Source organism: Podarcis raffonei, chromosome 8, assembly GCF_027172205.1.
Source record: "Podarcis raffonei isolate rPodRaf1 chromosome 8, rPodRaf1.pri, whole genome shotgun sequence".
Taxonomy (NCBI): domain Eukaryota; kingdom Metazoa; phylum Chordata; class Lepidosauria; order Squamata; family Lacertidae; genus Podarcis; species Podarcis raffonei.
The window spans coordinates 54,518,237-54,535,357 of NC_070609.1; the positions used below are offsets into that span (position 1 = coordinate 54,518,237).

At 42.6% G+C, this 17,121-nt stretch overlaps 1 protein-coding gene and 1 long non-coding RNA gene across 3 annotated transcripts; one reads left to right on the forward strand and one right to left on the reverse strand.

The window, feature by feature from the left end:
- The first annotated feature begins 1,088 nt into the window (after nt 1–1,088).
- Nucleotides 1,089–16,917, forward strand: HSD17B2 (hydroxysteroid 17-beta dehydrogenase 2). 2 transcript variants are annotated; one of them, XM_053400127.1, is made up of 5 exons: nt 1,091–1,731; nt 4,797–5,009; nt 7,185–7,370; nt 12,987–13,124; nt 16,399–16,917. In XM_053400127.1, exons 1-5 carry the CDS (start codon nt 1,452–1,454, stop codon nt 16,755–16,757), a joined length of 1,176 nt encoding a protein of 391 aa, XP_053256102.1. In that variant the 5' UTR covers nt 1,091–1,451; the 3' UTR covers nt 16,758–16,917. The 2 variants fall into 2 exon arrangements, with proteins under 2 accessions (XP_053256103.1, XP_053256102.1); XM_053400128.1 differs by lacking the exon at nt 4,797–5,009 and having other exon boundaries at nt 1,089–1,731.
- Nucleotides 8,591–11,302, reverse strand: LOC128419445 (uncharacterized). The gene is made up of 2 exons (XR_008331850.1): nt 11,141–11,302; nt 8,591–9,195 (listed from the first exon to the last, which is right to left on the reverse strand). It is a non-coding gene; the product is annotated as an uncharacterized LOC128419445 (long non-coding RNA).
- Nucleotides 16,918–17,121: the final 204 nt, after the last annotated feature.

A 17,121-nucleotide genomic window follows, 5' to 3' on the forward strand; every position in this document is an offset into this window, starting at 1 on the left:
CCTGATTGTTGGCCATGCTTACTACGGCTGATGGGAGTTATAGTTCAGCAGCACCTGGAAATGTCAAAGTTTCACAATTCCTTCCCCAGAGAGCCACTGCCAGTAAGTATAGCCTGGTATCAGGAACCTGAGGCCACTTACCTGTTGTATTACTACAATTCCCACCATCCCCTGACCATTGGCCAACAACTGGAAGACTGCAGGAACAACACTCTTGCTTTGAAAGATTTCAGTCCATGCTAATTAAGCTGCATTGTAGCAACTTAGAACCAATTGGTAGAGGAGCAGACACTGTAGGTTAGATACAGTTATAGTTTTCCTCAGACCCATTGCTATTAATGGGCATGCCTAATATAGTTCCATTGATTTCAGTGGGACTACTCTGCATAGAATTCAGTAGGATACAGCTCTGCATTAAGGATGGGGGATAAACCCAGGGTTGTTGTTTTTTGTATTTTAATGGGAAACCATCTGATTCACATTTTTTGAAGCAATATGCAAAATCTTTCTCCTTCAAAATTCACCCTACACCAAATTTTGCAGTACAGTTCTCCAGCCAGCCAGTGTGTACCAGAATGCCAACATTAAGGGGAAATGTACATAAGATTGCATACATTAAAGAAAAAAACAACTTACAGAAGTGTATTACGCTAGAGAAAATTCTTGCAAAAGTGTGGATAACATGCATTCAGAAATGTGCATGTTGGGGAGAAAGGCACACCAAACCAATGACACTTTTTCATGAGGATTAACAAAAAATAATAATTCAAAATTGCTACAAAAAAATGTGGAGACTGGAAAAATGAGAAACTGATATGGGCAGATCCATCCTTTCTTGCATTTGTGAAATAAGCAGAGTTGAGAGGTGAGCATCAAAGGACAGCACAGAAACTCTCCAAACTAATGATGCACATCCACCCATCACTCCCCACCCCCACTTTTCCTCTTAAGAGTGACACCTGTAAGCCTGCATATGATGTAAGAGCTGTCAAATGCCTTGGGGTGTGCTGCTTCATGTTCACTCTTATCCTCCTGCCTCTGTCAATCATTACCCAAGCTGTGTGTCCCTTAGAAGGTGGAGTCTTCTTGGAATAAGATTACAAAGAAAAAAGAAAGGTGAGAGGAAATGTCATAGGGTTTTGCCCTATTTGGCAAGCAGCTCAGATAAGCCACCCCACGCTTATCTGTATGTATGTATGTATGTATGTATGCACATACATACATTCAGGAGACAGTTGCTGTTGCAACTTCCTTGCTTGAAGTCCCTAAAGATCTTTCGCAACCCCATCTGCAGCTGACCCCTCCTCCCTTCATCCTCTTCGCACAGAAGATACAGCCCCTTATAGCAATGCATGCATTCTGAAGACTGCTAGGGGGACGTTTTCTTTTTGTCCTATTCTGCTGTGCCTGGATGTTGCAGTCCTGTCTGTCTTCTGCCTGCGACCGCTGCCATGCACCACTCTGAAGCTGACAGCTCCCTGTTGATCTACATGGGTGCAGTGGTGCTCTACGGAGGGACGATCCTTTACCGAGTCAAAAAGAACTGTGTGGAGAAGGCAACCCCCTTTTCCTGGGGTCTCCTCTTGCTCCTTGCTTCAGGAGTCCTGTGTTTTGCCACACTGAGAAGTTACCTGGGCTTGAGTTTGTTCTCGCTGATGTGCTTCCTCTTCTGCATTTACACATCCGATCAAGCCCTGCTCCCTGTGGACCACAAAGCAGTACTCATCACAGGTAAGGAGAAGGAAGAACTTTGGCTTTCATTAGCTCTTGAGAGAATCTTTTACATTACTCAGTCATCTCTGAATTAGCACAGTTTTGACTCTCTTTCATCCCCAAGGCTTGCACCCTTTTATTTATTAGCATCCATTTCTCTGCTCCATCCTTTTCCAGACAGGGGGCCTTTCAGGTGCAGAAATATCAGGCCGTTTGCTCCAATCAGGAGCCATATGAAATTTCTACCCTCTTAGCAGCGCAGACCTGTGTATGTTCTCACTCCTTAAGTAAGCATTCATCAAGACAGCATGAGAATTACTGGAGGTCTGAACTGTGAACTGAGTTACGATGGCAGAGTTGGGGAATTTCTACCTGGACTTTTTATCCAAAATGAGCTGGTGGCTCTGTAGCTAACAGAGAACCTAGGTTTACTTTTTGCAAATTTGGATAAAGCAAAGCCTTAGAGTGGGGGAAAACACAATTTCTTTTTTGACACAGATCTTTAAATGGTGTGTCAGACTTGATGGATTGTGGCAAAACTGCTTGCAATGACAAAACGCTATGCACCCAAATGCAGATTACTTATTTGCCTGTGGGGTGTCTTGTTAAGGAAAGGACACTGCTATTCATTGGTCCCAGTGAGGTGGGAGGGAGAGGAAAGTGAAGGAAAATCCATCAATGGTTTCTAAAATAAATAAATAAGGGTCATTCACAAGGAACACCAGCAGACAGAACACAATGTTCACTTACGAGCTCTTGCATGCCTGTTTTCTGCATTATGCTGGAAGGTTGAGGCACACTGTGTTTCAGCAACACCTGGCTCATCTTTGAGTGTTAGATGCAGGAAAAAACCTCTCTCTTTCTTCATTTAAAAGGTTGGCACTGAGTCACTAACAACTGTAAACCAGATTGTTGGAGAGGTCCAGAGAGACACACCTCAGTCTAAGTGTACGAAATAAGGCAAACAAGTGATAGAATCACATCTGCAGTCTGTGTTCCCATCGTAATTGTCCCAGCCAAGATCTGTGCTGTGTTGAAGCAGATGCAATACAAGAAGGGACAAGCAGGGAGAATGAGAACAAGTGGTTTATTCAGAAGACATAGGCTTAAAAACTGATCTAAGCCACCCTCTAGTTTACTCATGCTTTACAAGATGATATCTGCACATTTTTATTCATCTTAAGCCCCCCTATCATTATTAAAGTGCCTCATTTCATTTGTCCATTTACATTGAGTTCCTGATCCCTACCCCGCCCCCAAAATAACTTCAGGCCCACATCCTCCCCCCACCAACACCTCTTTGCGAATTTAAATTCTCCCACCTGAGAATAGAGGGTAGATTTAACCATTTTCTTCCCCTGTTGCAGCCTTCAGGAACATCTCTTTCTGAAGCTGGAGTTTGCATTTGGGAGGAAATCTCTCACTGAGACCAACAGGGAATTCCCCCCTAAAGCTAATTCTAAGTTCAGTGGAAGGATTTTACTCAAGACTGCATCAGGGGGAGGGAATGACTTCCTGTCCCTCCCATGTCCCCTCCTTCGTTCCCTTTCGCTGGTGCTACTCCTCAGCTGCCTCCCGCCGGTCTAGCATTGTGCAGGTCCACCGCCGCTTGGCCCCTTCCACCGCCCTGACCTGACAACTACTCCTCCCCCCTTCTCCTCTGGGCAAGGGGCTGGAGCTGTGGCTCGTCACTCATGGAAGCCAGCCATCTACCCCTGCCCCCTGCCTGTCTACATGGGTCAAGGGGAATAGCAGCACCAGAGGCTGAATGCAGGGAACCCCCCTCCACAAAAGGTGTGAGGATTTGGTGTCCTTGAAAGTATATGTCCCCACCCCACTCCTTTATTTTGACCAACCTGTCCCATATTTTGCTCAACTAAAGATGGCAATTCTAGTCTCCACTGTTCCTCATTCCAGGGCAACCAAATATTCGATAAGCACCTAGAACCCCTTAGAGTTTATGGCCCTTGCATGGCTGATTCAAGAATGGGTTCCTTGGTTAGATTTTAACCCTTGCTGGATCCAGGAATCAGAAGAGACTAACCAGTTTCCTGACTGAGCATTCACTTAAGTGCAGAACAACAGTATTACTATGTCAGAACAATATGGGTGTTCACCAGCACACAACTCCCTGTACCGCTCAAATCAACATTCCCATAATTTTAGAGATATCAGCTCTCAGCTACGCCTTATTGTTCCTTTTCTGTATGCAAAGAATGACTTCCAGATACCATCTGAGCACAGTGTACCTTCTTTGGTGGCCAGAGCAATCTGAAAACAAGTCACACGGGGATGCATAAGCAATGGTGAAGAAATGCAGAAAGTGCTGTGTTAAAAAAATGCTAAGCAATAGTAATGTTAGCATAGCATAGCCCTGAATGGGAAAAAGTCTGTATTTGAAGTGTAATGATGCCCTCAAGCAGGACATGAGTGTAAGAGCACTCTGCCCATCTGTGATCTCCTCATAGTGGAGGTAGAACGTAGCCATTGTGGCAATGAGTTTTTGATAGCCTTATCCTCCCTGAGTTTGTCTAATAGCCTTCTAGTGACATCCCAGTTGGCAGCTTTCACTGCCTCCTGCAGGAGTGAGTTCCATTGTTTAATCATGCACTGCATGAAGGTACTTTCTTTTCTGTGTCTTGAATGGATGAAGGATGGAGAAATGAGTGTGGAGTTGTGTGTGTAGAAACCATTGGCATTTGCATGGCTGGAATGCAGTCTTATTTTCCCCCTAGCCCCACCTACCTTTGGCATGCATCTCCTAGGGCATTCCCCATGACAGAAAACAGGTCTTGGCATGAAAAAGGTTTCTTATACCTCCACTGCGCTTGCTTGCTTGCTTGCTTGCTTGCTCTCTTACTCACTCACACACACAAATACAGCCTCGTTGTCTGCTGTGTTGGAAACATAAATGAGTGCTGTACTATTGCCAGCTCAAATATTTAGCTTGTGGCTTAGTTTGCAGTTTTGTTCCTTTATTGATTGTGTTTATTTTAATAATTGCATCCTGCTTTGAGAATTGTGATGGTTACAAGTCAAGGCCATGAGTAGCATAAATAAACAGAAGAAGTAATCTTTTACAGGAAGCGATAGTGGCATTGGACATGCATTGGCGAAGTACCTTGACAGTTTAGGATTCACCGTGTTTGCCACCGTTCTGAATGAGAGAGGGCCTGGTGCAGAAAAACTGAGGCAGTCCTGCTCAGATAGACTTTCTGTTCTGCAACTAGACATCACTAATTCGGTGCAGATTAAAGAAGCGTACCTTGAAGTAAGAAGGAAGTTGCAAGGTGCAGGTATGTGCTGTGAAGGGAGTGTACACAATCCTCGTGGGTGTTGCTTGTGATCTGAAATGATGTTTTGCAAAGTTTCAAATGTTTTCTTGGTTGATCTAGGCCTCAGGATTCCAACACTCCTATTTTAGAATCGAAATCTGACATGCCACTTGGTGCAGAAATTAGATGCTGCTTGCATTTGGAATCCATGAACATACAATGAAGCTGAATGTTGGAAGATTGATGGCAGATAAAAGAAAGTACTTTTTCAGCACAGGAGGCAGTGAGGGCCACCAACCTAGATGGCTTTAAAAGAGAATTCAACAAATTCATGGAGAAGAGTGCTCTTGATGGCTATCAGTGATGGCTATTTTCTGCAATGGTTCTGAATACCAATTGCTGGAAACGACAGGAGGGGAGAGGGCTGCTCTTGTGCTCAGATCCTGCTTTCTCCTTTCCCAGAGGCATCTGGTTGGCCACCGTGAGAAACGGATGCTGGACTATGTAGGCCATTGACTTGGTCCAGTAGGCTCTTATTATTATCTGAAAGCTGAGCCAACATAATTCACAATATGTAACCAAAGCACAGCCAGCCTTTGAAATTTACCTTTCTTCTGCACTTTGCAGTATACTGTATTTCTGCAGCACACAAAAAAAGCATGTGCTGGGCTAAAGTGTCCATAAAAATACATAGATTCATGAAAATCACACACACAAATGCATTGCGTATTATATAAAATACATAAAAGCCCCTTTCACAGACTTTAAAATACAAGCATCCATTATTAGAATGCACCATGAAACAGTCCCACTAAAACATAAAAAGTGTCCTCAATTAAAATTAACAATAAAAGAATCCTATAAAAGCAACACAGTAATTAGTAATACAGTGGTGCCTCGGGTTACAGACACTTCAGGTTACAGACTCCGCTAACCCAGAAATAGTAACTCAGGTTAAGAACTTTGCTTCAGGATGAGAACAGAAATCGTGCGGCGGCAGCGGGAGGCCCCATTAGCTAAAGCGGTATCTCAGGTTAAGAACAGTTTCAGGTTAAGAACGAACCTCCAGAATGAATTAAGCTCTTAACCCGAGGTACCACTGTACTTTAATAATGGATGCTTGTATTTTAAAGTCTGTGCAAAGGGTTGTTATACGTTGTAAACCGCACAGAAGTCTATTTCAGCATAAACCATGCAAAGACCTATTTTAGCATTGAGCAGCATAGAAATTAAATAATGATACCAGCTGCCTGTTGCTTCCTCTCGTCTGCAGTCAGATGTTGTCAAATCAACTATCAAATGGCTTGCTATATGTCAAGATGTTCTCAGATACTGACACTTCAACATCCTTGGGTCAAAGGCTGCTGTTAATTAGCACATATATCTGCTGCATATTTGGAGACAATTCAGCGTGAGGGATGGATTGATCAGTCCATTTTGGTTTCTCTGAGGGGTTTTTTTAAGTCTTCATGGAAATTTACAAGCATTTTAGTGCAAATTGTTCACTATATACACATCCTGGTATGCAATTCTGCCTGATATACACATTTTTGCAAAGCCATATCCCTGTATTCAGTGCTGTTTTTCTAGAAAAAAGAGGTGCCAGAGCTCACCATGAACTTTTCCCTTGTTCTCTTAGAATGGCAATGGCACCCACCTAAGAGTTGCCAGAGCTGAGCTCCAGCTGAAAAAAATATCCCTGGATTCTTGTATGGTATTCTCATTAATTTTTGTGTTTTATGGAGACTTTCCACTAATGTATTTTATAGACATTAGTTGCTTGGCACTTTCCAAACCAACATGCAAATGGTACCACAGCCATCTTTTGAAATTTGCATTTTTCCGTTTTTCAATGTAGGTCTCCAGCCATGTAAGCCAACTAATGTATATAATAATGCATACAGTAGGGTACAATAGGCATAAAAGTCATGTATTAGTTAAACCTCCTTGCAAAAAAATGCATTGCATTACTGGAAATTGTGTTGCAAAAAATGTATATATTAGGCAGAAATGTGTGCAAAAATTTGTATATTATGAGAAATTTGAATTAAAATCCTGATGAATTCTCATGATGACTTTTTTTTTTTTAGAAAAATCTCGAACAAAGGTGCTGAACCAAAGAATGGAAAAAATGAGAAAGTGAGAGCAGCTGAAATTGTCAGATTTGTATAGCCTTGTTTCCTTCTTCCTTGCCAGATCTCTGGGGTGTCATCAACAATGCTGGGGTCCTGGGTCTCCCGGGAGATGGCGAACTGCTCCCTATGCAATCTTACAAGCAGTGCATGGATGTCAATTTCTTCGGTCCCGTTGAACTGTCAAAAGCTTTCTTGCCATTGCTCCGCAAGTCCAAAGGAAGGCTTATTAACATTTCAAGCATGGCAGGTGAGTCAAACAAAATATGTTCATGCCATTCATATATTTACAGGCTTGCTATTCTAGGCTGGCTGTTCTCTGCTCACTATCCTGTTGTCTTTATTCCTGTCGCAGATGCCCAGTGTGGGAGGATTCCCAGTTGAAAACTCCTGCAAAAACAGTAACAACAATGTGCAAGTCAAGATTGAATGGATGGAAGTTAGGACAGAGCACACTAGGGCAGGCTTCCATATAACTGTCTAGTCTGGAAGTGGTGGTTGCTGGGATGGAGACCACAGCCTTCATGGTTAGACTCAAACACAGGGCTCAACTTCCTTTTTTTCCCCAAGAGGAGAAAGATGGGTTCCCCACTCCTCATAGAAAAACAACTGAGAAATCTGAGATTTTAGCATAGCTGTGATCGGGCAACATAATGTTCTACCACACAAAGGTAGCAGCAAAGGCCAATTCATCTAACTTACATCTTCTTTCATATGACTAGTGTGATGATGATGATTAATATTAATAGTGTGATTGTTTTACTGCTCGCAGATTTTGGCACTCCCTCTTGAGAGAAGCTCGACTGGCTCTCTTCTTGTTCCAGCTAATTTTTTTTTGTTCCAACAGGCTTTGGGGAACTGACTGCCTATCATGAAAGGGCTGATGCCAGGCTATTTTTATTGGAATTATTTGTGTGGTTTTAATAGAGTTTGTATATGTACAGTGGTACCTCAGGTTACATACGCTTCAGGTTACATATGCTTCAGGTTACAGACTTCACTAACCCAGAAATAGTGCTTCAGGTTAAGAACTTTGCTTCAGGATGAGAACAGAAATCATGCTCCGGCGGCGCAGTGGCAGCAGGAGGCCCCATTAGCTAAAGTGGTGCTTTAGGTTAAGAACAGTTTCAGGTTAAGTACGGACCTCCGGAACGAATTAAGTACTTAACCTGAGGTACCACTGTATATAGTTTTAGGTCTAACAACATTTTTTTAAAAAATGATAGTTTTTTCTATGTTTTCGGCAGTTCCTATTTTTATATGTAAGCCTCTCGCCTTCTGTTGGATGTCATAGTTCCTGCATCCCCTGCGGTGCCCCATAAGCTCTGCACCCGGTACAATTGCACCATTCGTGCTCCCCTAGATCTACCTTTGCACAGGTCAGAGCTTCCGTACCCCTGATACATACTGTTAAAGACATTTATTGTCCTTAGCTTTAATTTTTTGACAGTTCCAATAAAGACAATGTAGCAATTTTTCCAAACATATTACTTAAAAGTGGACCCTGTTTCAGAGCCATAAGAAGATAACATTATGAGATGTGTTCCTACAGAATAGGGAACAGCGCATTATGCATCTTTTAGAAATCTCACTTCTCTTTGGGGGCCTGTTAAACATTTGAAATAATGGAAACATGACTTGCTCGAGGCACTCTTGTCCGCGAGCCAAGGAAATTTGTGTTGGAATCTCTTCAGACTACAAGGTTTCCTTCCTGACAGTCGGGATTGATGAAGACAGGGTAAAGCGAGGCAATTGGAAACTTGTTAAAAATGTTCCTTCGCCTCCTGTCTGTTGCTTTAGGCTCCATCTCCAGCAATGGCAGGAGTCCAATTGCTGAGCCAAATGGCGTATGTATTCATCAATTTCAGCAGGTGAAAAAATCCGGTTTGTCAAAAGTGTCAGCATCACTTTCGGTTTTGCAAAATGAGAAAACAGCCAACTGAAGAGCATTTGGAACAACAAGCTGATAAATATGTAACCAAAATATCCACAAACTCACTGACTAACTTCCTGTTGTATGTGTGTACTTGCAGAGATCATGAAAAATGTAGTTGGGTTTGCATTATAATGGGAACCTAGAATCATAGAATCATAGAGTTGGAATAGACCACAAGGGCCATCGAGTCCAACCCCCTGCCAAGCAGGAAACACCATCAGAGCACTCCTGACATATGGTTGTCAAGCCTCTGCTTAAAGACCTCCAAAGAAGGAGACTCCACCACACTCCTTGGCAGCAAATTCCACTGTCGAACAGCTCTTACTGTCAGGAAGTTCTTCCTAATGTTTAGGTGGAATCTTCTTTCCTGCAGTTTGGATCCCTTGCTCCGTGTCCGCTTCTCTGGAGCAGCAGAAAACAACCTTTCTCCCTCCTCTATGTGACATCCTTTTATATATTTGAACATGGCTATCATATCACCCCTTAACCTCCTCTTCTCCAGGCTAAACATGCCCAGCTCCCTTAGCCGTTCCTCATAAGGCATCATTTCCAGGCCTTTGACCATTTTGGTTGCCCTCCTCTGGACACGTTCCAGTTTGTCAGTGTCCTTCTTGAAGTGTGGCGCCCAGAACTGGACACAGTACTCCAGGTGAGGTCTGACCAGAGCAGAATACAGTGGCACTATTACTTCCCTTGATCTAGATGCTATACTCCTATTGATGCAGCCCAGAATTGCATTGGCTTTTTTAGCTGCCGCATCACACTGTTGGCTCATGTCAAGTTTGTGGTCAACCAAGACTCCTAGATCCTTTTCACATGTACTGCTCTCAAGCCAGGTGTCACCCATCTTGTATTTGTGCCTCTCATTTTTTTTGCCCAAGTGCAATACTTTACATTTCTCCCTGTTAAAATTCATCTTGTTTGTTTTGGCCCAGTTCTCTAATCTGTCAAGGTCGTTTTGAAGTGTGATCCTGTCCTCTGGGGTGTTAGCCACCCCTCCCAGTTTGGTGTCATCTGCAAATTTGATCAGGATGCCCTTGAGTCCATCATCCAAGTCGTTGATAAAGATGTTGAATAAGACCGGGCCCAAGACAGAACCCTGTGGCACCCCACTAGTCACTCTTCTCCAGGATGAAGAGGAACCATTGATGAGCACCCTTTGGGTTCGGTCAGTCAGCCAGTTACAAATCCACTGAGTGGTAGCAATTTTACCAGCTTCTTTACAAGAATATCATGGGGCACCTTGTCAAATGCCTTGCTGAAATCAAGGTAGGCTACATCCACTGTGTTCCCTTCATCTACCAGGCTTGTAATTCTGTCAAAAAAACGAGATCAGGTTAGTCTGACATGACTTATTTTTCAGAAATCCATGCTGACTATTGGTGATCACAGCATTCCTTTCTAGGTGCTCACAGACTGTTTGCTTAATGATCTGCTCCAGAATCTTTCCTGGTATTGATGCCAGACTGACTGGGCGGTAATTATTTGGGTCCTCTCTTTTCCCCTTTTTGAAAATAGGGACAACATTTGCCCTCCTCCAGTCTGCCGGGACTTCGCCTGTTCTCCAGGAATTCTCAAAGATGACTGCCAGTGGTTCTGAGACCACATCTGCCAGTTCTTTTAATACTCTTGGATGCAGTTCATCTAGCCCTGGAGACTTGAATACATCTAAACTAGCCAAGTATTCTTGTACTATCTCCTTAGTTATTCTGGGCTGTGTTTCCTCTGCTGAATCATTTGCTCCAAATTCTTCAGGTCGGGCATTGTTTTCTTTATCGGAGAAGACTGAGGCAAAGAAGGCATTGAGGAGTTCAGCCCTTTCTGTGTCCCCTGTTTGCATTTCACCATCTTCTCCTCTGAGTGACCCCACTGTTTCTTTGTTCTTCCTTTTGCTACGAACATACCCATAAAAGCCTTTTTTGTTGCTTTTAACCTCTCTAGCAAGCCTGAGTTCATTCTGTGCTTTAGCTTTTCTGACTTTGTGCTGGCTATTTGTTTGAATTCCTCTTGGGTGGTTTCCCCCCTTTTCCATTTTTTGTACACATCCTTTTTTAATCTTAACTCAGTTAAAAGTTCTTTAGAACCTGCCTCATTTTTCCAGAAGATGTATTTCCAGAAGAATACATCAACAGAAATACAGCTATCCTTGAAAATTGTGCTTCTCCAAATTTTGCCATCAAGTGCATATTAGAGAAAATGGGGGGGGGATGCATAATTTAGTGGAAATAACATACAAAGATGTGTTTATATTTGGAGAAACGGCTTGCAAAAAAATGTGAATATCAGGCAAAATTGAATACAAAAGTTATGTGTATTAATTGTTATTGCTGCAGCAACAAGCAAACTGTTTGTACAGATGCATCCAGATCAGTGTTATATTTCTAGAAAAATTGGTGCCGGAACTTACCATGCATGCCTCCCTTGCTCTCTTATAATGGCAATGGCGCCCACCTGAGAGGAGCTGGAACAGAGTTCTGGTGAGTGCCGGCTGGAAAAAAAACAAAACCCTTATCAAGATTGGTGATCTATCAGTGCACAAGGGCTATAACCTTAAAACACAAAGAAAAAAGAATGCTGATTGAGCCACACTGAGATTGGCCTTTTTGCAGTGTTTTATTAGTGTAAGTTTTCATTAGACATGAATGAATATCCCACTGTAGGTCTCTTTCAGCTTCTGATTTTTCCAGCCTTAAAATCAGTTCTCCACATTTCCATAACAGATCACATCATTTTAGAAAGCCCCCATGAAAATTCATCAATATGTTAGGGCAAATTTCTCATAATACACATACGTTTGTATGCAATTTTGCAAAATGTACACATTTTTGTGATTTCCCATAACATAATGCATCTTAATCTTATTTTCATTAATATGAGCATCTGCAGATGTGTGACAGATTGCCTGTTCTGGTCTAGGAATTAGTGTTAAGACTTTCTCCCAGTTAAACCAGAATTTGGGTGGAGTGTGATGCAGAACAGAGTGAACACTAGAACAATAAATTGAAGGGAACAGAGCAAACCCATCCCTAGGGAAAATCTTAATGCAATGGTTTCATGCCAACTACCTATTGCTGGGGACACGTGGATTGGATTGGCAGCGACCATGCATCTCCCCATACCATAGATTGGGTCATAGCCATTGTGCAACACCAATTCCATCTGTGTCAATTGCAACAACAGTCACTGTTGCAGGAGAAACAGGGCTTTACTTTACCCTTCTGTGCATTCTTGTCACTGCCCTTTTGTTCCATTATATGCAGTCCCTGCTCACCGGAGTACATAGCAATGAGGCTTAACGAAGTCAATCTGACCTCAGTATTGGAATTACCGTAGCTAAGCAAGTTAAAGGGAGATAACTTGGATTTAGCACGTATCTCCTGAGAACAAAAACCGAGATAGGCTGCTAATAAAGCAGAAACGCTTATCGTTCCATCTATCTTGCTTCTTTGGAAAATTTTCAATCAGGTAATTAGAGAAGAGTTATTGCCTTCCTGCTGGTGTGCATTCAAACAAGTACATTCAGAGCTTCAACAATCAAAGGTACAGCTTTCTGAATTAAAATTTGGAGACGTTCTCCATTCCAAAAAAATAACTGCTGGAGCCGACCAAAGGCTTATCAAGTTCACCATCCTCTTTTCACACCTCCCAAACCAAGAGACAAAGTGAAGACTATCTAGCCTTTACAACCCCTAAATTTTGCCCTGCAGCTCTCCAACCAAAGGGTGTGTATTTAAAAATGTGTAGCAACATATTATTTTGTGTGAAATTGCTTGTAAATAATGCATATGTTGGGCAAAACTGGGTACAGAAATGTGTATATTAGGAGCAACGTACACGAAAATGAATATGAATTTCCATGCAGGCTATAACTAACGTTCAGCTATGCGATAATCCTTCAGTCTCAGGAGACTGTTTTTATTGCTCCCATAGGAGGTATCCCCATGCCAGGCTTTGCTGCCTACGGTGCATCCAAAGCAGCCCTATCCATGTTTTCTGGAGTCATGAGGCAAGAGCTCTCCAAATGGGGCATCAAAGTATCTGTGCTTCATCCATCAGCCTTCAAGACATGTAAGTTGCTGGTACTTCACCTGGTTATCTAGCTCACGATGCGGGGGAGGGGGGACCTCCTTGGAGTCAGCCAAAACCATGAATGGCACAGAAACACCAGTGTCACCCACAGGAATGTGCAAAGCCTGTACTTTGCTATTTAGGGTCCCAGGTGGAGTCTTAGTGATAGGTTGCATAGGGCAACACTTCTAGGAGTTCATCAATCATCCTCAAAAGGGGCAGACTTTTATTTCCCCTTCCACAGAGGTGGCTGGCCTCAAAGGGTTGTCTTCTTGTATAAATGCCAGTTTCCTAGAGGTCAAGGGAAGACACCCCAAAACAACTTGGGCTTATTAGATTCTAACCAGGCAGCTACCGTATTTTTCGCTCCATAAAACACACCTAGTTTTTAGAGGGGGAATGCAAGAAAAAAAAATTCTTTAAAGGGAGTGCTGAGCAGAGCCTGTATGCATCCCACGCTCTGGTCAGCTGTCCCATTCACGAACCGCGAGGAGCGTGTGTGCGGTGCTTGCAGGCTTTTCCTCAAGGAGGGAGAAAGGCAGCCCGTCACTGATGCGCTGCCTTTCTCCCTCGTGGAAAAGCCCCCACGCTCCACGTGGCTCTTTAAAAGGAGAGCTGACCAGAGCCTGGGATGCATACATGAAGGGCCCCGTGCCCTGCGGAGGCTTCACGCGGCTAAGCCAGAAGCTAGAACAGCTAGAGGGAGTGCTAGAGATTTCACCCCTCCCATATCCAAGAATCTGCTGATGAGTCTGGTGATTTTCCAGAGAGGAGGGGCGGTGTTCTGCTCTCTACTTATTCCGCTCCAGCCTAACATCAGTCAGTCAGTCAGTGTGTTGGAGAGAGAGAGACTGAGTGTTAGAGATTGTGTGTATAGATAAGGTTGCTGCTAAGAGCAGCTGCAGACACTCAGTGCAGTTCAGTTTTTTAGTTTAGACCTCATTTAGCTCTGTATATAGTTGTATATTATAGTTGTAGATAGAATAAAGAAGATATTCTACAGAGCTGCTCTCCGAGTCGTTTATGCTCTGCTATACTCTGCTATACTCTGCTGTGCAACGACTGTCTTCTTGTGGGAGTGAATCCGGTGCTCACAACACTAAGCTGTGAGTCCAGAGCACTTTGACCTGTTCCTGTGCAGAAGGTGGTGCAGAAGGTGGTCTCTGGAAGTGCTACCCAGCTCACCTAGCCCAGTCGGGGTTGAAGTGGATGAGTCCAGTTAGTGGCACTGGCTCAACTCCACGTGGCTCTTTAAAAGGAGAGCTCACCAGAGCCTGGGAATCATACATGAAGGGCCCCGTGCCCTGCGGAGGCTTTGCGCGGCTAAGCCAGAAGCTAGAACAGCTAGAGGGAGCGCTCCCTCTAGCTGTTCCAGCTTCTGGGATAGCCGTGCAGTCTGCATTCGCTCCATAAGACGCACACACTTTCCCCCTTACTTTTTAGGAGGGAAAAAGTCCGTCTTATAGAGCGAAAAATACGGTAATTTGTTTGAGAAGGTTTATTGCCAAGGTATGATGTCTTTGAATAGCCTGTGAACTAAAATGTGCAAAAGGAAATGTGGTTAGCCGGATGATCTATCATGGTTGCGTCCTGCCTGAAATAGATCTTTTCATTCCACATTATGTTTTTGAAGCATTTGTCTTGAGGTGGCAAATTGGAACCTGTGTGCATGACTCAGAGGATAATTAAACCAGCACACATCAAGTCCAAGCATGCCATCACTTTCCCAGACAAATTTTTTATAATAGCATTTATAAATAAGTGAACTAGTCTTCAACTATCCAGGGAACTCCTGAGACCACACACACACACACACACACACACACACACACACAGAGAGAGAGAGAGAGAATAATATGGATTGAAAAGATGTTCATTCATTTCTGAAGCACAGTCCCCATGGATTTGTTTGTCATTGTGGCCTTTTTCAGTTGGTTCATTTGTTCCTTGGTGGCTCTTGTGAATGGCTGAATATCTGTCCATATCACAAATAAGTCTTGCCCTGTATCAGCTGACTTTCCTAATCTCAAGGGGGAGATTGGACAGTATCTCTTTTGCTCAGAGATTAGAACTAGAATAGGGAAAGTGGTGGAATTCACTCTAGGCAGACAGAACATCAAACTGGCCCATAGCACACTTGTCTTCTCTCTTTGCAAAGCAGCAGCAGTAGTAGTAGTAGTAGTAGCAGCAGTAGTATACTGCCCTTTATCCACAGATGGGGTGGTTCACAACATACAAGTACAATATATAGAAATCATTATATAGATATACTCATTTATAATAAAAATAAGGACAAAAGAAAACCAATACTCCTTCCCCTCCCACAACACATTTAAAAGGGCATTCCACGAAGAACCTTAATCGCAGTGACTTTCTGCAGATTTCACCAATACTGGTGTTTGTGTTTCTTAAGAATTTTTAGAATAGGACATTTGTTCCTATATGCTTTAGTCAGCTACTCTCATCATCTTCACTGTCTGCTGAAATGTGTATTTGCTTCAGTTTGGGCCTCATTGATTTACTGTTGAGGCAATTAGCTTAGCCATTAACCACCATTAACATCCATTGTTTTATCGTTAACATTTCTCTCACCTTTCTGTCCACCATGACTTTGCCAAACACACACAAAAAGGGCTGTCATTGTCCTACATCTTAATGTGGAATTTATTACTGTAACCAAAAAATGAGCTTTATTTGTATATTGTGTGCATCAAAATGTGAGATGTATGCAGATATTTTTTATAAGAACATTGATCATTATGACATTATAATAAATGGTCATTTTCCCTACCATCCAGTTTATGCTTATTAATACATGCAAAAATATAATATGCATTCAAAAATGACGAAAGGGCGGTAACTCCATTTTTTATGTGTGTGTCCGTCACCTCCTCATTGTCACTTGAACAGACAGTAACCCTGAGGCAAGATATATACTTCAGTGGGCAGCTGCCAGCTCATTGAGTTGTCATCATAAAAAAATGTAAGCAATAATATTATTTTCAAAAGGCTAAAGGACCAGCTTGGGAATGATTAAAAATAGCAAAATGAGAACTGAAGCAAAATGGTATGGGCACGGAGTCCATGGAACAAACTGGTACCAGGATTCGGATTACATCCCTAATCTAGCATGCCTATGTTCCAATCTGTCACCTGGGGTAGTTCCTTTAGGAACCCCATATTCCTCTTTTTCTAGTTATTTTATTTTCATCAGAACACCTGATGTCCTATTATGAAGCCCAGATGTTCAGCAGTGTTTTGTTCTGTCTTCCAGGTATCCAGGGAACTCCGAAGATCTGGAATAAGGAAGAACGCACCCTTCTTGAGAATCTCATGCCTGATGTGAAGCAAGATTATGGCGAAGAATACATCCTCAAGCTGAAGATGGCTCTCAATGCCATGCAATTTCTTTCCGTGTCAGATCTCTCTCCCGTGCTTTGTGATGTTTTACACGCATTATTGGCAGAGCGCCCATGTGGTTTATACACTCCAGGCAAGAATGCTTACAAATACCTTCTCATCTTCTGCTATTCTCCTCTCTGGTTTTATGACTTTTGCATAAGGAAAATGTTCAGCACCTCAGACATGCCCAGCGCTCTCAGAGCAGCAGAGAAAGCAAACAAGAACTTGTAGGCAGATACTGCCTGACTTAGTCATTTGTGTGTCAGGCTATTTAGCTGCCTTGTGAATGTTGGGAATCTTGCATTTCATGTGTTAAAAACACATTGGATGGATAAAAGAGGGGAATGTTTAGATTTAAGGCAGAAACCCTCTCTATTCTGTACATTGCACCTCTTATTTTAAACATCTTCTTCAATTCATTATAAATCATTTTCCAATATTTCTTTATGATCTTTATGATTTTGCAAACCCACCACACATGGAAAAATGTCCCTTCTATTGTTTTACATTTCCAACACTCTCTTTCCTTAGTTTTGTACATTTTTGCTATTTTTTTTTATGCTTTTGCTAATTTAACTGGCGTTAGATACCATCT

Excerpts from the sequence above, each read along its gene's own strand:
- HSD17B2 (XM_053400127.1), top strand. The coding sequence starts at position 1,452 with ATGCACCACTCTGAAGCTGACAGCTCCCTGTTGATCTACATGGGTGCA. Across the intron at positions 1,732-4,796 it reads CAAAGCAGTACTCATCACAG|GAAGCGATAGTGGCATTGGA; the intron begins GTAAGGAGAAGG and ends AATCTTTTACAG. Across the intron at positions 7,371-12,986 it reads TAACATTTCAAGCATGGCAG|GAGGTATCCCCATGCCAGGC; the intron begins GTGAGTCAAACA and ends TTGCTCCCATAG.